At 44.9% G+C, this 25,195-nt stretch overlaps 1 protein-coding gene across 3 annotated transcripts in view; it reads right to left on the reverse strand.

Annotated features, from left to right (window-relative positions):
* Positions 1–494: 494 nt before the first annotated feature.
* Positions 495–25,195, reverse strand: part of MTMR2 (myotubularin related protein 2) — a 62,668-nt gene continuing 37,967 nt past the window's right edge. For 2 of the 3 annotated variants that reach the window (XM_063148891.1, XM_063148892.1), the window contains exons 4-15: positions 22,554–22,648; positions 22,266–22,376; positions 20,168–20,269; positions 19,376–19,459; positions 12,432–12,581; positions 11,452–11,640; positions 9,223–9,408; positions 8,163–8,369; positions 6,515–6,607; positions 5,037–5,150; positions 3,450–3,626; positions 495–2,453 (exon numbers count right to left, since the gene is read on the reverse strand). In XM_063148891.1, coding sequence (XP_063004961.1) covers positions 2,292–2,453; positions 3,450–3,626; positions 5,037–5,150; positions 6,515–6,607; positions 8,163–8,369; positions 9,223–9,408; positions 11,452–11,640; positions 12,432–12,581; positions 19,376–19,459; positions 20,168–20,269; positions 22,266–22,376; positions 22,554–22,648 — 1,670 coding nt within the window. In that variant the 3' untranslated portion in view covers positions 495–2,291. The remainder of the gene's footprint in view (positions 2,454–3,449; positions 3,627–5,036; positions 5,151–6,514; positions 6,608–8,162; positions 8,370–9,222; positions 9,409–11,451; positions 11,641–12,431; positions 12,582–19,375; positions 19,460–20,167; positions 20,270–22,265; positions 22,377–22,553; positions 22,649–25,195) is intronic. The other variant, XM_063148890.1, reaches the window with a different exon arrangement.

A 25,195-nucleotide genomic window follows, 5' to 3' on the forward strand; every position in this document is an offset into this window, starting at 1 on the left:
ATAGTGACAGTAACCACTTAAAGAGCAGCTCCTGCTGGGAGTCCTGAAAAATCAGTAGCTGAAACTTGCACTTGGTCATTTTACTTGGGAAGGACCTCTGGAGAGAGCCCTGTCCTTGAAAGTATTCAAGGCCAGGTTTGATGGGGGTTTGAGCACTGGTCTAGTGGAATGTGTCTCTGCCAATCGGGGGGGTTGGAACTGGATGATCTTTGAAGGTCCTTTCCAACTCAAACCGTTTTGTGATTCTGTTTTTATAATGCTGACAGCTAAGTGCTGGTCTGTACAGGATAAATGAAACTTGTCCAAAGATGAATCTTGGTTTTCTGTCATTCTAGGCCTCAGAGTTTGAATATTAACAACTTGAAAGACCCTCTGCAGGCAAATGAGAGAGATTTGGATTTCACACACTGAACTTGCAGTGCTATTTATTTCATGTCTGCATGTCTTGCAAGTCCTTTGAAAAACCACATAGTTGAAAACAAGAGCACAGGAACTTCATCAATTTTTCTGTTTTTATTAGCATTAAGGAAACCAAACAGCCTTCATCAAGAAACAAAATATACACACATAGTCAATTTGCTAATACAGAATAATGCTTTAAACCATCTTATATAGTGATTGTAGGTAAGAGCAGACCTGCCCTCACAGCAAATGAGGAAGTGTTTTGTGTGGATTCTTTGCAGTTTTGAACCGTACTGTGGCAGGCCACCCCTTAACAGCCGTGGTGATGCTGTGCAGCCTGTTACTCACCCTGTCACAAGGTGGCCCTGGATTTCTCTGTAAGCACGGAGTGGTGATTGCAGCAGTAGAGCAGGCAGAACTGGAGACTGCAGGAGGAAGTGACTGCTAACTGCCTTGGAAGGAATGTGGCTTTTGAAAGGCCATTTCTTAGGTGGGAATAGGTCTGCTCTTATGCTCCCTCCAAAAATCCCTCTCTAGTGGAACAGCAGCTGAGTGAAGCAGCTGACAGGTATATTAAGCAGGTGACCAGTCTGGGATCCAATCCTAAAAGAGGAACACGGGAACCCACACCAAGCAGTACCCCTGCTCCTCAGCAGAGAGGGGGAGAAGCAGCCTTGCACATACTGAACTGCCTTTGCTCCAAGAGCCCTCTGCAACCCTGTGCTTACCTGTTTGGAAGAGCAAAGGGGCAGTCATGGTTTCACCAAGTATGTGTTGTATCCCCTACAGTAAATTTTTGTATTAAAATTCAATTTCAGCTTGAGTTTAGTTGAGTGACACCAATTCTTGAAGCAGACTATGAGGAAAAAGGTAGGGTTTAGGAAATGGCTAAGCTGTTCAGTCTTCCAGAAAAACCTAAAGCAGCAGTTGCAATGCAGGCAGAAAGGCGTCTTTGGTTGATGCACAGTTGCTTCCATTAGTTAGCAGAAAGCTGAAATACCATAAGTACACCACAATAACCCTGCACAGAAGCATTAAAATTGCTGATTATGCTTACCCAAGCAAATGTAATGGCTGATCCCAGCAGTTCACATGTGCCCCTTGGTATTCCATTACCTTTCCCCCTGATGACTGAGGCACTGGAGGCCAGAGGAGCTGTGGAAAGCCAGGGGAGCCCACTCTGCTCCCCCTCTGAAATAAAGGTGCTTAAGTTGCATCCTGGCACACCCACTGTAAACCATAAGTGAGATTCTAAAGTTGCAGAGGCGGAAGTAAACGTTGTCCCACAAAATCATGTCCTATATTGTTATTCCTCTACCGCAGTGTTTTATTGGGAGAAGCTGCCCTTTCTTTAAATAAGGCATCATTTGCATGGCTTCCTGTGACCTAGGTTGAGGTGAAGGGAATGACTTGTTTCAGACACTGCTGTTGCTTCTTTCCAGGCGTGCTGGCAAACGCCCACATTGACTCTGCTGTGCAGGAGGGTGTGTGATGGCACAGCTGCATCTGAGGCTCCAATACAAAGTCAGGTTTGGCCTTTCAAACTTCTGAGCAGATGTTTTTCCTCCACAGTACTTCATGCTCGTGCACAGACTCTTTCAAGCCAAGTGATTTCCAGCACATCAGTGAACAAAGAGCAAGCTCCAGGCTTCTTGCAGGTGGCAAGTGCAATATAAGCTAGCCACTGAGAAGGGTAATTGCATAGGGGGTCTTGTCTGTGTTGGTTTTTGCTTTAAGCTTTCTCTAGTGCTACAGTACTAATAAATTACCCTGGAGAGAAATAAATAAATAAGTTGGCATCTCCCAGGCACCATGCTGGAAATCCAGGAGGTTCCAGAAAAGCTGCCCCCCATGGTCCTGGGAAGGTAGTCAGCAGGAAAAAGTCCCTATTATACAACTGTCTGTACGGGAGCGACGCACTGCGCGGGAGAGCCGGCGCGCTCCGAGGATGAGGTGGAACGGTTGGTGATCTCTCTCTGCAGCTCCTCCACTTTCTTCTGCAGCTCAGCCCGCTTGGCCAGAAGCTCCTTGTAGCGATTGTGAACCGGTTCCTGCAAGGAAATGTGCGGCTGAGCACTGGGAGGTCAGCATGGAAAAGGGAGCCTGAAGCACAAAGCTGCCGCTGACCTTACAGACAGCGATAGGGGAAGGAGGCAGATGAGTGTCATCAGTCTCCAGCCCGCAGGTACCCGAGTGTGTGCTCTGGCTCTTGGCTGCTTATTTGGATCCAACATGCACAGTGCAATGGTGGCTAAACAAAACAGTCTGTACGTATTTTGAAAGATGACAGTTGCCAGACTCTGATCTCTGACATTTCTGGGGGGCACTGGCCATGGCATCTCAGCCTGGACATAATTTCAGGGGCTTGGGAAGAAAAAACCCAGCCAAATTCTTCTAAATATTTTCACATATTTCTGACTGTTGAACAGTCAGTACTGCAAAGTGTTTGCTGGGTTCCTGTCTTTAACGCTGCAGATCTGCAAAACTGCTACCTGCAGACAGGCACTGAAGCAATTGGGATTTTTTGTCCCTTTCTACTAAAAAGTGATGTCAGCATTCAGGGTCATGCTCAGGCTGCTAATCTGAGGTGCCTGCCCTGGGCAAGCCAGCTTCCCTGCTGGTCACCTTCCCTGCTGGCTGGGGTCAGACCCCTGGTGCCTCAGGCAGCCAGAGCAAGCAGCAGGTTCCCATCACCAGTAATTTAAATACAGCCCCAAAATTCCAATATAGAACCCCACATTCAGAGAAGTCTTAGGGGTTTCAAGATCTTTTGTAAAGAGAACTCAGATAATTTTTCCCACATTCTAAGTAAGAAATCTCCCAGATTGCTGAGAATCTTCAGCTCCTGCAGATTTCACAAGGTGGTGATGTCCAGCTGGGCACCTGCATTAGGCAGCTCAAGGTGGTGCTTGCTCTTGCTGGCATTTGAATTTAGGTGTTTGTTTTCAGATTTAAGCATAAGTTTGTACATTACCTGAAGCTCTTGACCTCCAAAGAAACAGTACTGGTACTAGCAGAGAGGGAAGCAGGAGCGGCAAGAGGCGTACCTGAGGCTTCATCCTGGGGTTCCAGCGGATGTAGTAGCCGACCCACAGCTCGAGGTGGCGCATGCTGGCCACGGGATACAGGACGTGGTTGGAGTAGCTCACGTACAAGGGGTTAGTAAAGTCTTCCAGTTGGCTGTTGATGTAAGACCAAAGTGATACAGTCTTTTTTGGAAGGCTCTGTAAGGGAAGGGGGTGGAGGAGGCTTTATTTGCCGTACGAATCCCAGCTATCTACAAACTGTAGCAGCATAGACATATGCCTGTCATTAATATGGAGCTGGCTGTTTTTTGTACCTTTAAAAAAACAACCCCAAAACTGTTCTTTTGATGTGGTTATTGTACTCTGAGCACATGGATGCAGGCAGGCACACACGCCCTGGCACAGAACAACCCCTCTGACCCACCCAGCTGTCAACACAGATCAGGAATCGCCGCTGCTACAGCGAGGGGACACTGGCATGTGAACTCCTGGTGCTTTAGTTAAACTTCACTTCTCTGAAGTGCTCCTGGAGGACTTGCTGGAGTATTTAATTGCAAAGGAAAAAAAGAAAACATTTGACTTAGGCCCTGATCTAGTGGAATAATTATGCCTGTGAATACTCCCACTGAAACCAGTGCTGATGTACTTTCTAGATTAAGTACTTCACTAGGCTGAGGCCTTGAAAAAAAAAAAAAAAACTCATGTGCAAACAGCATGCAGATTTTATTTCCTTGAAATGACAATTATTGAATCACTGTGGACTCCAGAGAAACAGGGACACTGATTTCACTATAGTAAAATGCTATCACTGTTATTTTCCATCTAGTTTTTATGATTCTTTTTAACTGATTTTCTATCATGTGTAATCACATCAGGTCCTCACAGCACTGCCATCATGTACCTCTGTGCTGTTAGGCTGCAGCCTTTGGTGACAGAATGCTTCATCTTTAGGTAGGTGAGACAGAATGAGTGCCACTGTTTTCCTTCTAATTCCAGACTGGGTCTGGATGAACACTTCTCTACGCTCCTCCCTGGGCAAACAAACCTTGGCCAGACTACAGGGCAGAGCTGGCTTGTGGCAGGACAGAGAGGCATGTCCTTAATAATAGTAGGAGAGTTGTCCTCTCCTGGCAAGATGCAAGCACAGCAAGAACACACATACAGACCAGTTACTTGCTGTAACCTCTGTGTGCAGAATGACAGCACACACTAGCGAGTTAAAAGCACCCTAAAGGGATCACCTCAAGACAAGGCATGACAAAAAAGCACCAGTTCCCACAGAGAAGGTTACAGTAAACTGAAGTTCAAAGCAAAGCTGCATTTCCATTACCTGGGAGTACCAGGAGCTATTCAACCACTAGTGACTAACTGGAAGTAGACAGCATGTCCAGAAAGGAGATGGTGCTGCTCTGAAACATGAAGCCTCCAACAGACAGCACTTTATGCAAAGAGGAAAATCCCCCAAGTCCCAGCTATTGAGAAGGGGGCTTGGCATTTCCAGCCTCACATCTACAACTATCTCTGAGTGAGGAACCAGCTTCTGTAGCAATATCTGGCCAGCTAAAGCAATCAGGAACAGGCTCTTATCTCGGGGAGAAGCTGTCTTACCTCCTTCACTCTCTGCTGCTCACTGCTGCACAGGAAGGTACCAAACAAACAGCTGTACAGGTGATCCAGGATGGTGATCAGGAAGTACTCATTGAACTCAAATGCTGTAGGAAACTTTAGACAGAAATAGAAAATTACTTTAGGATTTAAAACAGGAAAACAAACTTTCTCTCGTGCTGTGGTCTTGGTAAGGAGTTGGCTTCTTGATTTGTAGAACAGGATCTGTCCCTGTTCCCTGCCTGGCTGGATATTCAGGGTCATATTTGCTCCTTCCAGGAGCAAGAGTTTCCCTCTTGGAAAGCTGCTTTGCATGTTCAGAGAGGAATTTTGAGCAAAAGCCAGAGGTCTGAGGGGTTAGAGCACTGTGTTTATGTACACTCAGTGCTGCTTAAAATTGAAGCTTGCTCTGCTATGGCTGTCCCTCATGACAAGCCATGCAGCCAGACTGTGAACAAAAGGCACACGTGAAATAAATACATTCAAAAAGTGGAAATGTCCCAGGGCCAAATGGAAATAACCTGAGTGCCTAACACAGCACTTCCCAGAGGAACAGCAGGGAGGCACCTGGTGACAGAGGTCAGCAGGAGCAGAAGGTCTATGGGCACAGGCCATGTTTGTTGCTGAGTTCTGAGCAGAATCAATCTGACCTGAGACAGGGACAACTGAAGCTCCTCAGAGGGCGAATAAGAATAAACTGCAAAGACATGCAGGGGTGATGGAGAGGAGAGCAGGAGGCCTTCCTCCCTCACAACCACCCTCCTCTTCCCAGGCTGCCCCAGTTGTGACATCCTGACCTCATCAGCTGCAGGTCAGGATGCCCAGCTGTAGAAGCAATCCAAGGAGACCACAATGAAAGTGACTTTTGATGATGGTAAAGCCTCCTCTTCTCTCTGCATTGATGTGGTACAGTGCCATATGCAGTGGCATCCTTTTCTTCCATATATAGTGCCATCCTTCTCTTCCACTCCTCCTGGTCTAACCCAGGGTGAGCCTAACTTTTTTTCAATGAATTGCCTGATCATAGCTGACTTTTGTGTCACAGAAGATCAAAAAAAAAATCTTCCAGGTTCCATGTGCCTGGGGAAAAATCTCACAGACACAGGGGATCTCTCCTGGACTGTACCTTTGCCATGCCAGGTCTAAAGTGAGGCACTCAGCTCTGCACCTCACATTATGAATTGGGAGCAGTACATTTGCCTTCAGAAGAAGTTAAAATGGAACACGTTACAGGACCAGCTTGAGCAAGGGCAACAGGGATCTGTTACACCCACTGTGCTAGGGACTTGCATTAGCAAGTGCTTTCTCTGTGCTAAACAGACTCCCAAAAAGCCTGCTGCCACAACCGAAGCAAGAGTACAAGCCCAGGAAGGAGAGCCTGCACAGGTCAGTTTGGAAACCATTCCAGTGTCCAGACACCAGGCAGTGTCTTGGTGCACTGTGCATGGCTCTGGGGACACGGGTGCCACCCAGCAGTGTACCTGTCTCGTCATTTGCCAGACGCAGTCGATGAACTGCAGGAAGACGGGAGAGCGATCCGCGTCCGCGTGGTTCTTGTCCCCATGGCCAACCCTCTGAAACAGCAGGACAAAGAAGACGAGTCACACAAGCTTCGTGGGGCCTGCTCTCAGGCACCTAAACCTTTACCAACAGCTTTAAAAAACTTCAAATGAGTCCTGATACTGCTTTGTCCATATCAGTGGGTAAAGGAGTAAAGGACAGCTACTCTCTTTGTCTTTGAAGTGAAAATTCTTTATGGGGATATTTTCATGCTAAGTTAAAACAAGAGTTGTTTGAGTAGAGGCTCCAGATGCTATGCTGGCACTGATTTCAGTTAATAGCTAAAGTTCAGAAGGAAGAAAAATGAGAATGCTTTTTGCTTCAGTTGCAGCTGTTGTCCTGGCTACTTCAGTAGTGGAGGGTGCTGGATGCAAACACTACCTACAGGCACGGCATGCGGCGATACCCGTCACACAACACCTCGCGGCTTCCAAGAGCTGTACAAACACCAGCCCAGCCCATCTCCTGCCACCTCCAGAGAGGCAGCAATGACAGCACTCCCAGAGGCAGCCTCCAGCCCTGACCGTGCTGTGTGGCCAACACATGTGAGGCACGACTCCTCAGAACTAGCACAGTACTCGTTAATGATTATATATTACCTGGGAGCCCAAGTACTGCACAAAGATAGAACAAGAACCTGTAAGTAACAGAGATCCCTAAAACTGTTCTCCCCTCACCAAAGGAAATTGCTGTTGGTATCTTCCTTGCCTAGACAGTGAAGAAGCTAAAACACTCATTGCTCAAATACCAGATAACAAATTTTGCTGCAGCGGAACCTCAGTCACATTAGTGCCTCAGTTTCCCCACCTTCCTCAGAGCATTTGACAGTGCAGCCCACCACTGCAAGTGCTGCACACAGACCTTGTTCTAGCCCTTGAAAAATTAACAACCACTAGAGAACAGCTACGGGCAAAACACAATGGGAACAAGACTGAAAGGATACTACTGAAAGGCTCTCTCAATTCCCATCAGTGCAAACCATAACAAACTGCTGTGTCACAAGCCCACAAAGCTGCCTCTCTGCCAACTGCTAGGGCACAACCACAAACTACTCTTGGTCCAGGCTCAAGCTGCTGCTCTTTCACCTAAATAATTAGAAGCCTCTCCAAAAATAAAATGTGCTTGAAGAAAATGTGAGGTCAAGGCTATAAACAAATTCCCAAACCTCTTCAATACAAAAGTATTTCTTAGATGATGGTGCCCAAGTACCCTGAGAAAATGGACTGAACTGGAAATAAAGACAAAAAATGCCCAGTGGTCTCTGCCAGCAGAAATGCCAGCACTGAACCCAAAGCACACTGCTAGTTTAAGCCTAAGCATGGGAACATGACATTATCAATCAGACACCTGAGACATTTAAATACCACCTGTTCCCTGTATCTAACCAATACATCCCAAGGAGGTTAAGAGCTGAATGGAATTATAGGTAGAAAACAATAACATCAGCATTCACCTCTCTTCAGTGAGTTTAGCCAGGCAACTTCTCACAGGAATTGTTAAACTCCTCTGAAATCCTTCAAGAGAGACAAGAACTTTCTGTTCCGTGCCCTCCACGGGCTGGGGACTCACCAGCTGGAATCTGTGGCCGAAGCTGAGCCACTCCTTCTCCACGAGCACCTCGAAGCCGCGGATGGTGCGGTAGTAGCCGTCCAGCATGAGCAGGGCCAGCGAGGTGAGCTGCGCCGTGCGGTCCCAGCCGTCGCTGCAGTGCACCACCACCGACGTCTTCCCCGACTCCACTTTGTCAGCAATCCGAAGGGCTCCAGCAAGAATGAGCTAGGACAAGGGAAGGAACAAATTACAAAATCTCTTTGGAGCAGAAACTAGAAATGAAAAATGGCTAGTGACAGCACAGGACAGACCAAGGGCTCTGCTTGCCTCAAGGAGAATGGTAAATCAGTTCCAACAACTTTATAACTAGGACGGCAAAACTGGTGAACACATTTTCTGTTCCAGCAAGATGATGACACATCTAAACTGTAGTGTAGGCACAACTGTAGAAGAACCCTTGCATGAAACTCAGTCCTTGGACAAGTCAATATTTAAATGCAGGAGCGTGTTGTGTCAGATAGGAAAGGCCATCACCTTGCAGCTGCCCCAGGTGCAGATCTACCCCTGCCTGCATCAGCAGAGCAACAAAGTAAGCTGGACATTTTTAGAAAAGAACATTATTTGAAAACCAGCATCTGGAGAAGCCAAAGCATTTTGCCTCCTTATTCTGACTCTGCTTGGATTCCTGAAAGGCTGAGAGGCCCCAAACTCCCAGCATTTGTTTGTCTGGCCCACACAATAATGCCAGGATGTCAAGGAGCTGAGCCAAGAACTTGGAAACTCTGTGAGTCCTGAGTTCTCAGCAGAGCTTTCACAGTTACATGTCACCCAGGAACATCCTTCACTTCCAAAACACCATCTTTCAGGATTTCAGCCCCCTCCCTTATCCCTCTTTTCATCTCCTTAAGATTCCTCACTCCAAGAACTGCAGTTTTAAACGCTTATAAATAGAAAACAAATTATAAGTCTTTACATTTACAAGGAACTGAAAATCCTGGAGCTGACTCTGGATATCTTTCCCAGACTGGTAAGGACTTGTGGTTGCTCAGCCACGTGCAGGGGATGCAGACATGCATACCTTGATATGCTCCAGCCAGTGAGTTGACTCTAAATTAGACAGCCAATGAGTCTCCTCGATATTGGGATACACAATTTCTTTCAGTTTTCTCAGCGACTCTCTCATAACATGAATGTTGTGAATGTCCAGGAACACTAATTCTGCATTCTGATAGGCATCCTCACTCTCATAGCCCCCTCCTTTAGCCTGAAGAACAAAATTCACATACAAATCATTAGGAAAACCATATTTTGTACTTTATCCCAGTCATTTGTCCTGAGCAAATAGCAGCTGACAAAATACTACAGTGGCTGGGCTATCTAAAGCAGGAAAAAACCATTGGCTTTATCTTACAGCTGGGAGCAAACATGTACAGGCACACACTTTGTGTCTCTCTTCTGCAATACCTAATGAATGCTGTAATTTTTACCAAAGAATATCACATTACAAGCCTTCTTTTCCTCTGTAATTATAATTTATCCTCATTCAAGCTGTTAACTCATTACATTCGCTAATCTATCATTTAAAAATTTACCATACTATTACAGAGGAGGATAACCCACACACTAATTGCCTTCCCTAAGTAGTGGGAAAGGCAGATTAAAAAAAAAAAAAAAAAAGATCTTTACTGCAACAAAGTAGCTCCACCATTAAAACAAAGCTTAAAGTGATGGCATGGAACACCATTTTAGAAGGGTAGAATGATGGACCCTGGGAACTACTAAAATGTCAGCCTCACCTCTGTGCCTGGCAGGATCATGGAACAGATCCTTCTAGAAGATATGCTAGGGCATGTGGAGGACAGGGAGCTGATTCAGGATAGCCAGCACAGCTTCACCAAGGGCAAATTCTGCCTGAGCAGCCCAGTGGCCTTTATGATGGAGAGACTACAGCAGCGGACAAGGGAAGGGCTACAGGTGTCATCTACCCGGACTTCTGTAAAGCCTCAGTTCCCCACAACATCCTTCTTTCTAGACTGGAGATGATGGACAGACAGTTTGATGGATGAGAAATTGGATAATCACATCCAGAGGGTAGTGGCCAATTGCTCAATGCCCAGGCAGTGACAAGTGGCATCCCTGAGGAGTCTGTACTGGGACTAGAGCTCTTTAATATCTTCATCAGTGACACAAACAAAAGGATCAAGTGCACTCTCATCAGGTGTGCAGATGACACCCAGCTGACTGGTACAGGAGCTGACACTCCTGAAGGATGGGGTGCCATCCAGAGGGACCTGGACAAGCTCAGGAAGTGGGTCCATGGGAACCCCATGAAGTTTAACAAGATCAAGTGCAAGGTGCTGCACCTGGGGCAACTCCTTGCATCAGCTCAGGCTGGGGGAATGAACAGGTCAGAGCAGCCCTGCCCAGAAGGACTTGGGGGTGCTGGTGGGTGAGAGGCTGGACACGGCCCAGCCGTGGGCACTCCCAGCCCAGGCAGCCAATCCTGTCCTGGGCTGCATCCAAAGCCCCGTGGGCAGCAGGGCCAGGGAGGGGATTCTGCCCCTCTGCTCTGCTCAGACCCCACCTGCAGGGCTGTGTCCAGCTCTGGGGAACCAGCACAGGAAAGACAAGGTCCTGCTGGATCAAATCCACAAAGATGATCAGAGGTCTGGAGCACGTCTCCTGTGAAGAAAGGCTGAGAAGGGAAGGCCCTGGAGACACCTTATAGCAGCCTTCCAGTACTTAAAAGAAGCTTATAAGAAAGATGGGGATAGATGTTTTAGTTGGGCCTGTTGTGATAGGACAAGGGGTAATGGTTTGAAAGTAATAGAGGATAGATTCAGACTAGATATAAAGAAGAATTTTTTCACAGTAAGGGTGGTAAAACACTGGAGCAGGTTTTCCAGAACAGTGGTAGATGCCTCATTCCTGGAAACATTCAAGGTCAGATTGGACAGGGCTCTGAGCCCTGTTAGAGGAAACAGTCTTTCAACCATGTGAATTGAAAAATGGTGATACACAAGGTCTAGGGTGCTAGAGTCTGACCTCAGTACTACTTCAATTTTTTTTCCTTTCCAATGTAATTTCCCATTGTAAATTAATGTAATGGATCATCAGCAGTCACACTTGATATCTTACAGATACCGGTGAAGGTATAAAAGTCTGTCTAGAGAATCAGATCACTGCATTCAGACTTCTTCTACACTGGTAAACCCTTGTGATCCTTAAGAATAATATGAAATGGTGGTGGGAAATGTGCTCTAAATTACTACATTCCCGATTTTAGACAGAGGAAAAAGTACCCAACCTTATTGGCTACAGCATTCACACTAGGCCTTGCATCAAATATGAAGATTTTATGGGACTGGGCATTAGAATCCATGATGGCTTGAAGGTACTTTTCATCCTCCTTGCTCCGCTTGCCACTCACTCCCACCATGGGCTGGCTGCAGCGCGTGATCGTTGCTTGGCTTTCTGGATGAATCCATGACAAGACCTTCAGAAACAAATGGGAAATAAATAAAGGGAAAATGGGATTCATTAAACCAATGGAGTGAATTACCTGTAATGGCTTGCTCTGGGATTCTCTATCAGGGGGGTCCAGAAGGCTGGATTTTATTACATCACAACTGAATGAAAGAAAGAACCCTTCTGTCTTTATTCATTCTGGTGGCATTCCCAAAGTTTGAACAAACAAAAGGTGATCAAATTATTTGAGTCTGACTTTTAAATATGATGCAGACTGTTTTTTCTGGCTGTTGTGTGAGTCAGTATGTGGGCTGTGTCTTTATGTTACACCATGTAAAAGTTAAGCACTTTAGGAACAGACTGAATTTCCTACAGACTTGAGGAGTAAACCAGTACCTTTTCAGTTACCTCTGAAATAATCATCATAACAATGTGCTTTGTCTTAATTTCATTAAATAAATGCTCTCATCAAGACTATAACTACGTATTTCTCTGTCCTGAAAGTCAGAGTAGGCCAGACAATTGTAAACAGCCAAACAGGGCTACCTTGTGTTTCCCAGGAACTGAACTGAGATTTAGTCTGAGCTGCGCTAAATTATCTTATCTTCTAGTTTTGGTTTAGTCTACATCTCTTTCTCAACAGTAGTTTCAGCAGATACTGTTGTTTTCTATGTTCTCAAACACGTTGTTGTCACTTTTATTATCTTCCGACCATTTATTTGCTCCCTGGAATCGACTCAGCCTGATCTTGGTATTACTTATTGCCCAAAGCTATGTGTAACAAAACCACATCAAAGTGGCTTCTTCTGTCCCACTCACTGGTATGCGTCCTCTGGACCTGAAGGATGCCACTCTCTTTAACTCCTCGTCGGGAATGTTTACAGGCACGGCTAGAATGGCAGGGTACGTATCGCACAGCTCGTAGCGCTCGTTAATCTTGGTCAGCCTCCAGCTCTCATTGGGAATTCCCTAAAGAGGAAAATGCAGCTTAGCAAACAAGTTGCTCTGAGACCTCAGCACAGACAAATCCCCAGACCTGAAATTCAAGGCAACTTTTGTTAATGAAGGTCATTCAGAACTGGCACCTGGGAATGCATTATCTTGGTAACTTGCATTTAATGTCTCTTCCCACAAAGGTGGATGTTTTGCTCAAGTCACTGAAGAGCAGGGAAAGTGGGCTTCAGGCAGGGTCACCTATGGCAAAGGAATTGTGGAGGCTACAAATGTAGCAACACAGATGGTCACCCTGAGCCCAACTTTAAGATACCTCCCGGTCTCATCACGGGCTTACAGGAGGGGCAGGAGCAGGACAGAATGGGTGACTAACTCAGTCCCCTAATGGCACTTAGTTCAAATGTGTTGAGTGAAAACTGGGGATACAAAGTGGAGTTACCTGACAGGATGGAGGGAAGGGGGAGAAGGGAGAACAGGCAGTAAAACACCCCAAAAATGAGCCTGATTTGGGCTTAGCTCAATGTATGTGGCACAACCGTGGAAACCTCAAAAAACACCAAAAGCTTAACAATTGTGTGTCTCTGTCTGCATGACTGTGTGATGTGCAACTCCCATGTTTCCATCACACTAAGCTCTCTGGGTGAACTGAGGACTTGGGCTGGGAGAGCAAGGAATCTCCACACACACATCACAGAGCTCAGCATGCTGTTATGGGGAAGCCACTCAACAGCTTCCCAGACAACAATCTCCAAGTAACACCTGAGGCACAATGGGGATGACCCTGACAACCTGCAGACGTGGTGTGGCTGAAGCTGGGAGAGAACAGACCAACAGGGAGTGGCCGGTGCAGCTGCCTGCAAGGAGAAATTTAAACAGACCCCTACTGCATCAGGGGTGAGCAGTGACACAAAGCATCTCTGTGGGGAAGACACATCTGCTGCAGCAAACATGGCCAGGCTCTGAAGCACCGAGTGTGTTTTAGGGGAACACCAACTCCTTACACAATACATGCCTCTGTTCTAATAAACACTACTCCATTTTAAAGCAGGGTGGTGGGACACTGATCACCACTGTCACAGCTCCCACAGGAAATCAACAGCACATCTAACATGGGTCAGACGAGCTGTGATAATTACAGCTGACCCTCACAGACTGCGGCCGGTCTCCCATCCCAGTGGTGAGTCACGCTGCCAAAAGAGGTCATGGTTAGAAATCAGAGGGGAGGCCAGACCTTCTGTCTAGTATCAGTCACACACTCTGCTTTGTGAACCACTGCTGTCCTTTGGCCCTCCCTGGGAAGGCAATGTTACTACAAGGATCACCCCAAAAGCCTGAAGGAAAGCTATTTTTGGCCCAGTCTGAAGCCAGAGAATTGGCAGAACCAGACATCAAGCAGTGTGTATGCACAGTTCAAGCTTACTGATGGGTAAAACATGCCCAGAGGTCTACCTGCCGTACACAGCAAGGATGGAGTCTGCTGGGCCCACCAGCTCTGCTGCCACTCAGGGAATAGCTAGACTCTTGCCAGTCACCAATCTGTTTACTGGAAGTAGACTAATGGCTAATTAGTTCTCAGTCCTGTCCTAAGAAGCACATGATCCATAAGGAATTCCTGAAAATTTCACCTCCCCCAAATCTGAATGAAAATTATGCTGTCGGCACAGTCTTGGCAAGAAAAATGGGAGCTAACAAGCAGCTACACAAAAGAAAGGCTCCTTTTCATTTTACCCAGCAGCTCTACCAATGCTTATGGAGAAGACCAAGGATTGGGCACTGGAAAGCACCACCTTCACAGTGCTGGGTAGTGTGGCTTCAGAACACACTGCTTGGGCCAGAACTGAGCTCGAAAGCTCCCCAAAGCTCTAGGTCTTTCAGCTGCCGCACTGACAAATTTGAAGGAAATCTTTTCTCTGCAATAGCCCAGACCTGAAAAGTCCATGATGAGCCCCCAAAGAAAGAAAAGATGCTGTGTGTCAGCATTCAAATTTCTTGTGCCTCGTGGGGAATGTCTGCTTTTCCCTGGCCCAGGAGCCCTGAATCACAGCACCACCCATTACGCTTTGGATTCGGATCGTGACTTTCTCTAAGGACTGGAAGCAAACAGGAATAAGCCAAGTGGGCTAGAAGAGAAGCTGAATTTGCATCTTCCTTGGATGTTTGCCATAATGCAGTGTAGCTTCTGCATTTATTCGTGCTCCTTCAGATTTGCCCTTTCTCCAGCTGGAATCAATAGAAAAAGCTAAACGTGATATAAAGCACACTGGTATTTCCTCATCTGAGATGCATTTCACTGCTTCCCGGTAAATTGTAAGCACCCAAAAGGCCACTATGAAACAAAACTGTTACAGATGTAACTCAATTGGCCTCTGCAGGGTAAGGAGTGGCTCAGGATGCTACCTGCCTGTGCACCTGCAGGAGGAACTCAGGCAAGCCTACCTAGAAACAGGCTGTGATCATCCTGAAGCTGCCAGGGCACATGGCACGTCCACATTAGTGACCAGATACTTCTGCATGGGTCTGTCTTCTTCAGGTAAATTAATGCTGCTAGCAGCCCCTGATTCTAGGGGAATTCATATGTCTGGTGGCAGCCAGAGGGCAAACTAAGGAAGGCAGCAATGCCGCACGTATAGTCATAAATTAAATATACCCATGACCATTCTCACTGAGCCCAGGTGAACCAGCACACCTCACATCTGTACTAATAAACTCATTTATCCTCCAAACAGGATATTTTGTCCAAAATGCCACTAGTGATCCTTAACTTGCACCACAGGACCTTTGTGCATGGCTGAAGATGCTCAAACACCCTTACTCAAAAGATGGATGGTAACAGCCTGGTCTGTAGCTATGTCTGAAACTTGCCCCTGTGCTTGGGAACACTCCTTACAACTCTACCATCTAACCACAGAGACACAGCCTTTGTGCCCTCCCCACACACAAACTACACTTTGTTTTCCTCTAGGTAAGACCTTCATGCCTTACTGTAATGACTTGGGTTTGGTTATCACTTGATTTACACTTGATGTTGCAGAAGATTTGTTTGCAGGGAAAACCTGTTGAAGCCACACCAGCACAGCACCGACACCACCACCTTGCAAAGCACATGGTTAAGGTTAAGCACAAGAGGATCCTTCACTGACAGGAAAATAATTTCCTTGCTGTAGTTACACGCAGTCACACCTCTCTACGGAGAGAGAGTCCATCTCTCTGTGGATCTCAGAGATCCACTCTGAGCTTACACAGGTAAGTGCACCTTGATCTGCAGCAGGCAGCATAGGATGCAGCTGCAGAGCCAAGCTGGTCCCTCTGCCATTTACTGAGCCCAGGCTGTGCCCACTCAGCCCCAGAGAGCTGTGATCTGTTCTGCAGCAGAGACATACACAGCATAAGCAGGACCTCAGTTAAACCATGGGACATTTAACGTTCAATCCTCACTTTGCTTCCCAACAATCCTCTGGAGGATGATGTTGCCAAGCTCTACCTTTCCCACTCTGCTTGTATACTAATGCTGGGCACTTCTTTAATCCTGAAAACAGGTCAGTTCTTCTGAGTTATTAGTTTCTACATGTTTTCTCCAAAAGCAGCAACCACAGCCCTAATCTGTGGCTCCCCAGTAGATATGACCAGAGCAAGGGATATTAGACAAGAATGACTTTTGTAGGGAAACATCACACAACTACACAACCTCTTGTAATATTTTCCAAATGCTCCCCACCTTATTAAGGAAAATAAAGCTTTAAGTTACTCCAAAGGCATCTTAAGGACTTTTGGTTTCAAGTGAGTCTTATTCACTTTGCAATTCTGTTTTATATTCTGCCAGCCCATGTGTAATAAAAATCAGGGAGCAATTTCAGTTTTAAATTTCATTTGCCACATGTGATTCCATTTACCAACTAAATCTCAAACCTCTCTGAGTTCCTTTTGTTCTCTACAGGTTGTTTATTACTCCCCATAGTTTTACACAATCACAGATTTTTAATAAGTTACATATTTCCATCCTTCCCAAGAATGCTAACGGGGAAGTTAGGGGTCTACTGACTATCTTTCCTGATTGCAACAATTGCTATCATCTCAACATATTTCTATTAATTTTAATAAAAATTGTAATAAATAAACAATAGCACCCTCAAACTGGACATGTCTACCAGTGTGGACATAGAAATTACCATGGATCCTGGTCTAAAAGTCTTTTCTGGATGCTTGGTAGTTGGAGTTTACTTTTGCTCCACTCCCCTTCCCACGCGTCCCTGCTCCCACAGGGAAAAGACTGACCTGGCCTAAGACACAGCAAGTTAATGCCTGGCCATCCTGCTGGGCTGCTGATGCCCTAGGCCAGCCCTTCTCTAACAGTTTCTAAACCAATTCCAGAAGGTCCTGCTGACAGTGCATATGTCCTGCTTTTCTATTTCTGATCACAATTCATAGAGTCAGAGACAGGTAATCCCATTATCTGATTTGATGATGCCAGTTTTGTTTCACTGTTAACGAATCCCTGCTGCCATTTCAAGACATAATCCTGATTTACTGTAGTATTTGTTATTGCTTTAGCAGAACCTGGTTGGATTAAGAAAAAAGGCTATGACACTCACACAGATAAATTGAACATCCATAGTTACAAACACTGGAATTAAATAAACAGACTGAAATACCTAAAAGTTTTGGAGTGGACATAAAGCATCGTGCTGCAGGACCTAAATCAATCCAACAAAAGGGATGAAATTCTCCTCCTGGCCAGATCACAACATAAACATCTACTGCAGTATGGCTTGCTTCTTCTTCAGCAGCTGGTGTTGGTCACTTTTGGAGATAAGGAACTGGAGCAGATGGATTGTGTGATCTGGAATGGTAGGGATTGTGGCCCATCATGGGTAAAACTCAGAAAGGCTGTGGCTGCAAAAAAATCTTGCTTTGGATTTGCTTTTGCAGTTAACACTGTAAGGAAATGACCACGGGCTTCGGCACATGGACGCTGGTTTCTTGACATAGAAGCACTCAGGCAAGTTTGTCCTTCCCATTCACAAAAAATTAAACAACAAAGAAGCAGGCCACAGCACAAATACACACTGCAGCAACACCTCAGCTGTGTCACATCTTACACCCATTTTCTTTCCAGAAAGGCCATGAAGAGCTGCAAATCACAGGCATGCAAACATATGTATTCTTTCACCAATTCACCAAATTCCTGACAAATTTAAGGTGCACCAAATCACTGTATGGTGATTTGGTGCGCCTTAAAAAAAAACCTAATTTGGACAGAAAAGAAACTAATATGGACAGAAAATCTTCTATCATAAAAACTGGCATGCCAGGAATTAGAAAGTGGAACAATCTACATGGAAATTATCTAATTTCCTCTTCCCAAGTGTAAAAATGTCTTCTGTACTTTACCTGTTTTGACTGATGCTTGGCTGAGTGAATGCTGTGCTTTCCAGGGGAGATTATTTTGATAGCACAGGTATTCTTTTAGTTGTCACTCCAAAATTTTCAGCCCTACAAAGAAGTGTCTTGCTCAAATAGCTTGGGCTGCAAATCCTTCTCTACAAGCAGATCTTCCCATGAAATAGCTACCAAGAAGGAGGTAAAGTCTAAACAAAGCAATAATTGCTGCAATATCTGATCTTATGCTCAAGTTGACCTTAGTCAAAAAGTGATTAGAAACGATTGGAGTTTGTCTTGACCAGGATTTTAGATTGTGGCATCTCATTGCAAAATACACTCCTTTGCACTGAAGGCAGCATTCAGTAGGATACAGTAAGATACATCTCGCTTCCCATTAGCAGTCTAGAAGCCAGCAATCTATCTTAGGCAGCTATTTTAGGAGAGAACAAATCACCCCCAACAGTGAAGCACTCTCTCCCATCTGTTAATGACAGGCCTCGATAACCAATTTAGAAGGCATGCCCAGCTTTTAGAAGGCTAGAACTAGAAAAATGAATCCTTAGATTTTGGATTCCAGGAATCAGATGAATAACTAGGCTGGGACAGAGATCTGGTTTTGTTTGATTGGATTTTTAAGAAATGGTTTAACATTTCTTAATTTTACAATAGAAAATTGGTTTTATCCTGAGGGATCTAGAGGAGACAGAAGCTTATTGTGTCCAGGGCAAACGTGCCACCAAATCATGCTCCTTTTTCTACTTGAGAATTTTATGACAGGAGTGATTTCATTATAAAAATATCAAAATTCACCCATCTTTTACTCCAAAGAGGACTACTCAAGTTTTCACCACAGTATTCCTAATCCACAGCCTGTCACTACATAATCATTAATACCTTTGATCCATCTACTCTGGACACACTAAACTGTAAATAACAGTACTCTCTAGGCTGATCCCTCTGCTGAGAAGGGATGCCTTGCCCATGCCTAAGATAGTGAAGGCATTCCACACCTAATTTATTTCCTCCCAAGTTGCAGTTTCAGACAGGAAAACCTGGAAAGAATTAAAACCAATACAAGCAAGCACTGAGGTGTGAAACTCAACAATGGGATGCGTGTACCTGGAACATGCACCCTCCATTCTCCACTGCCAGCAGTACCTGATCACCAAGCCAGAGCATTAGTTTTTTCTAGCTGAGCCTAAAGTCAGCTCTCTGCCACCTGAGCTGATGTCCAGCAGTGGACGCCCCTATCTCTAAAGCTGTACTGCTCTCAACAAGCACTGCAGTGTGAAAAACAACATCCCAACCAAGGCTGCACAGCATTTTTCAGCAGAATGAGTCTCTGCTCCATGTAACCTGTCATTTTATCACTGCACAGACCCTTGTTTCTGAAGAGTAGGGGATGAGGAAGGATGTGGCACAATACCCACCTGTCTTCTGTACTCCCAAGTTGGGTCATACACTTTCCATCCATTTTCTGGGAAAACCTCTTTGTACTCAAAGGCAAAAAGTGGCTGAAAGAAAGAAAATTTACCTTTAAGAGCCCACTCAGAGCCCATTTATACAATGTTTGATATCTCAAATAGCAATTCATGACTGACCCTTCTTTTTCCCCACCATCACTTTTCTTTCAGGGTTTTATAAAAAAAGATTAACACTCTCACTGTAGCAGGTAATTAGTACAACAATATACCTTCCAATATGTCCCTGATCTTGCTTGGCTATTAGCTAGTACTTCACAGACAAAAGAAGTTTGTTATTAAGGAGAGAAGATAAAACTACTTAGGCAAGAATGCTCTTACAGATTAACAACCAGAGCCTTTCAACCAGCATTTGAAACAATTGCAGTGTCATAACATTAGAGAACATGGGGGTTGCATTCCAGATTTGGGGCACTGCAGTCACCATTAGCGGTGAACCCCTGATGGATGTCACTGTGATTTGAGTACTTTCCCTCTATTTGAGTACTTTCTCTCTGTTACAAGGCTTTATCAGTAGGTCATCCCCCATGCATGAAAGAAGGCACTGTAATAGATTTTTCCTGTTTCCTATATGATCTAAACTCCTACAGAATTAAGTTGAAAACAGATTTGAAAACCAGCACTTCTCATCCCTCAAGAAAATGCACCCCATGTGAATGCTGTATTAAGTAGATGGGACAGAACAAAACAGTTTACTGCTACTCTGTGTCTTTTGGCAAAAGCTGAAGAGAAAACACTCACCAGATTATTTGAAACTGGAAAAGCATATTTCATTAGGTTCTCAAATATAGATCGTCTAGTTCTCCCTTCAGGCTTATGAGCAAACCGCAAGTTTCGAATATCCTAGGGGAAAAAAAGAGGGAAATCACGTTGCAAATTTCTGAAGCACTTCAAAATCCAAAGAAAATCCAAAAGCCAGAATTCAAAATGGGGTCACATGACAATGCTCCTTCTAGCACTGATTTAATACTTTGAACAATGTTGCGCTGCAATGTTGGGTTTGGTTGAGGGGGTTGCCTGCAGCCTCCAACAACAGCAGAGCAGCTGAGGGAGGGCACAGCTGTGTCTGACCAGAGCATCTTGCCTTCACATGAAGCTCTCCACCTGCTGAAAGTCTTTGGGAGAGCCCTGCTCAGGAAAAAGCTACGTTTGACCAGCAGGACTTTGTGAGACAGACATCCTTGGCTCTCACTGAGCTCTCATGCCAAGCAATGCCATAAGACCACTGGAGGGGATGGCCTAACAAAGTACCTCCACAGAGCTACTGCACATAGAGGCCCCAAGAACAGCCAGCTGGGTGCAAAGCATCCAGTGCCATCTCCCTTTAAAGCTTCCACCTCTCAGAGCACTCAAGGGGATGTCTTGAAACCAAGAACTCCACTTTGCACAGCAGCATAGTTTAGACAAAAAGGGGTCATTCAGGACCTCCTTTCCATAAGTCATCTACAAAACCAAATTTGGAAAGTAAATAAAACATCTCTAAGTTTTTCCAGTCAAGCCTGCAACTAAAATGCTTGCAGCAAAGAGTCTAAAACTCATCAACAGGAAATGAACTATCAAGTTCAAGTATATGAAGATGGCAGAGCAAGTCAGAGAACGAGATAAACAGTTGAAGACTTTGCTTCCTCACAGGGATGACATGGCTGGTCTCCTGAACTTTTCAGGATGGCTAAGATGTACCTGTACCACTCTGTTATTACACTAAGCTGCTGTGCATATCCTGGTGAAGCAGGCTGAAATATATAAATAGGCTATAAAGGGCCAAAACACCCATCCTATAGTTTGTGCCTAATTTCCCATAAAGGGAAATGATACAGTTCACTCCAAACCTGACCAAGTGTGCTTACAGACAAAATGGCTGAGGACCAGGAATCCAGATCAAAACAGGGAACAAATTAGCTCGCCAGCACAAGCACCCCACCCTGTGTTAGCCAGGGCGGATTATGACTCTCACAGGACAAGGGAGCAGCTGGATTATTTGGTACAGATTGCAGTAACTGGTCTTGACTCAGCACACCCACAGCTTGACAGTCTGCTTAGCTTCCTGCTGCCTCAAAATCACAGCAGTGACCAGAGCACTTTGGGACTCCTATTCATTCCTCCATCTGCTCTTATCCAGCATCCTTTTAGCATTGAGGGGCTCTGACAAGCTCTAAACAGCCCAAGACTTACAAGGTTCTGAATCCAGCCCTTCCTATGTGCTCACTGAGGGAAGCAGAAGGGCCATGCCATCCAGAGATACGGATTTAGGAGGAGATATGGTGGTTTTATCTACTTTGTGGATCTACAGTAAGCAGACATGAGGAGGCAAATTGTTAATTTTTGTATTTGCAGTTATTCCAAGGGTTCCTGAGGGGCACATGTGAAATCTGTACTGCCTTGAAAGAAATGAAAGAACAGCCCTGATGAGGACTGATGGCTATTCACCAGTCCCTCATGGCAAAGCACTGCAGCAGGACATGAGCTAATGATTTAGGGGGGGAAAGTGCCCCTTTCTTGCTCTTGAAATGCAAATAAGTGAAAGGCCTACTGAAATCCACAGTAACTGGAGTCTACCTAGAATAAGTCTGGTGGACAACCAGAAATGAGAAATGAGGGTACAGGCCTACACTTCCATGATCAAGGAAAGCTATTTCCCAGCACAAAGCCTGAAAAAAGGTTTGGATCTCTTCTCAAATGAGTGGAGCTGGAGAATACTGAAAACTACTTTTAAAATAATGGTTTTTGACACCTGTGAAGTCATACTGACCGAAACATTTTGCAGAACTTCCTACAGTGCCACAGAGACAACCTTTAAAAATATATGTTCCCCTATTGTAAAACACAGATAAAAGTTTACCTTGCACACAATCTCCAGCCCATAGGAATTTTCACCACGACTGGAAGCACCTCCAATTTTCTCCACTCTGTTGATTACACCTAAAGATGCATCTAGGACAAAAGGAGGGTCCTGTAGACAGTTGAAATTTGTGAGTTTAAAAAGGGGAGGGGGAAAAATCCCCAGCTCCTGCTCCCTTATGTCTATATTGCCAAACAAAGAGCCACATTTCACACAGAAATACTCTCAAACAACACCCAGATCTAAAGATTGAAAAGGTAGCAAAAGCAGATTATTTCAAAAGCTTACCCGTTCCATGCTTTTAAAATACAGTCTATAATTGGTAACAGTAAGGGTTCCTCTGATTGCTCCAGTGAAGGGGCAGATGTAAGTAACATCCTTAGCTTAAGAAAACAAAAAAAAAAAAGAAAAGAAAAGAAAATGTAAATTTCACAGTTAATTTATGGGAGAAAAATTATGCCAGCAACAATATTTGTGGGCTGTACCTTGCAGATGATAAAATTAAAACAAGCTTAATCTATGGTTCTAGCCTAGAGCCAACTTGCAAATTTCAGTTCTGTGGAGAAGGTAAGAGTTTGGGTAGAGACAGTACCATCATCCAGAATCCTACATTTGACAAAACTGCCACCCCTGTGAACAGGCCAGTGTTCAGTGCAGACTGTTTGCTCTTACTGCCAGTAGCTGAGAATGTCATGCATGAAAAGAGGAGACCACTCGTGCCTGGATGCACACATTTGAAGCTGGCAACAATGTGCATAGAAGCTAAGGATTGTGCCCAAGATGGTTTGTGCCACCAGGGGCAGGAGAAGGCAGTTCTCATACATCATATGTGTGGTTTTTCAGATGCTTGGGTCCTTCTGTACACCTTTGCATGTGGAGTTAGCCCTGGGATGAAGGCCCTCATGCTAAAAGCCAGCAGAGCTACAGTGATTTGCAGGAGCCATGAATCTGTGCAGCAGCCAGCTGCTGGTGATCTTAGGTCTGAAGTCAGTGATCAAGTTACTCTGCACAATTCAATTATTTTTGAGCCTGAGTGACGGTGACTCAAAACAGTCCCCTTCTTAAATGGCCTCAAACATTTCTCACTTGCTGCAGCAAAGGGAAAGAGGTGCTGCTGGCTTTCCACAGCAAACACCTCTAACTGCCCTTCTGTTTTATATCACCTAAAAATGCCAAGATTTAGGTTGTTGCCTCCCCACCTCTGCTGCCTATCACTTCTTCTGCCACTGAAGCAGTTGTGTTGTGGCAATGGTTTGCACTATCACCAAGAAGTAATAACACCTCTCAAAAACAAGAGGAGACCCACTGAGCTGCCAGATCCATGAAAAAACTCCCTGGATCATCTGAATAACCTCAAGCCTCCAAGCCCTCGGGGACTCATTTTGCAAGGGCTGTGTCAGGAGGACGGCTCGCCTCCCACCCAGGAGACAGCCACCATGAGCATGAGGTGTGAGGCTACTGGGGGGTCAGAATGGGAACCTAAATTTCTTCTGCCTTTATCCCATGAGATTTAGCCCAGAGGGGGAGAGAGAAGAAGTCTGCCTTATTCCAGGGCACTGGCAACTCATATAACTAAATCATCCTCAAGTCAGCTCTGCTTCTGCATTGTCTTCCTTGACTCTCAAGATCTGGATGCGGAGAAAGATCCTTAAAACATCAGAAGTGACTAATTTGCAGCAAAATATGTAGCATACAATATCTGGTTAAAAAGAAATAAAATATACATAACTATACTAAACATGCTAGTAATTCCATTATTTATTTATTTATATAAATTTACATGTATTTGTTTGAAGGAAAATTAAACACAAAATGCTTATAGCCATTTCTAATTAAACCAAGTGTTTCATTAGTGTCCGATTATTAATCACTTCTTTTCAAAGGCTAGTTTGACAGAGGTTTGAAAGCAGACTCAGGAAGCATAACAAGGGTGAGGGCAGCCTGCCTAGTTTTTCCACTGGAGTTCCCATTATTCAAAATGCAATTTTGAAATGCTTAAAAAAAACCCAGCAAAATCCACTAATAAGAAAAGCATGCATTTACATCTGAAAAGGAATAGGATTTCTGGGTAAAGAGGAAAGGTGCTAGAAAAATGTTTTCCAGGTAAGGAACCCCAGGCACGATCTCAAACACTGGCCTTGCCAGCATGTAAGCCACACCACCTTTCACATCTGCATTTTATTAGCCTGGTTTCCTAAGGAAACAATTTTACTTAATTACACTGTGCATGTACAAATGTACCTACACACATGGCTTGTCTGACCTTCACCCTGCCACTGCTGCATGATTTCAGCAGTCTCTACTTGATAAACAGGGATCTCCAAGGCATTAAAGTGCTTCACTGTTTGTGAGAACGAATGCCAGGTATAATAGAGAGGTTGTAGTGGTGCTATCACCACAGGAAAGCCTAATGAGCTCAGCCTTTGGTATGTATAAGAGAACACATATGGGAGAAAGAAACTGGAAACCACATTTACTAATTCCCCTGCTTGTGGAATTCATGTCTTTTACAGGCCAATCTTACCCTAGATTATTGGGTTGGCTGAAAATATTTTTTCTTCCCTTCCCTGTAAAATACAACGAGAATTACATTTGCCTTTCTTCACACTTTTAACAGGAAACCATTATTTCTGATGAATAACAAAGATTTCCTTTTTGCTGCCCTTAGCTTCTTGCTGGAACAGGCAGCTGCTGTCTGGGCTACTCCAAAAGCCACCCAGTCTTATAGATTTATGTGGCCCATCACACCATTTGCCAACAGATAAAGCACTGGTAACTCTGACCTATTAAACCATTCCCTAGGAACCCTTCAAAATACTGCCTCACTGTTAGAGCTAATAGCATCTGTGGAGAGAGTTAGATATCAGTCTGCAGCGTATGGTGAGAGTACGAGTTCAAAGTCCTTTGGACTCTGAGGAAAGCGCTTGAGA

Source organism: Melospiza melodia, chromosome 2 (genome assembly GCF_035770615.1).
Source record: "Melospiza melodia melodia isolate bMelMel2 chromosome 2, bMelMel2.pri, whole genome shotgun sequence".
NCBI lineage: Eukaryota > Metazoa > Chordata > Aves > Passeriformes > Passerellidae > Melospiza > Melospiza melodia.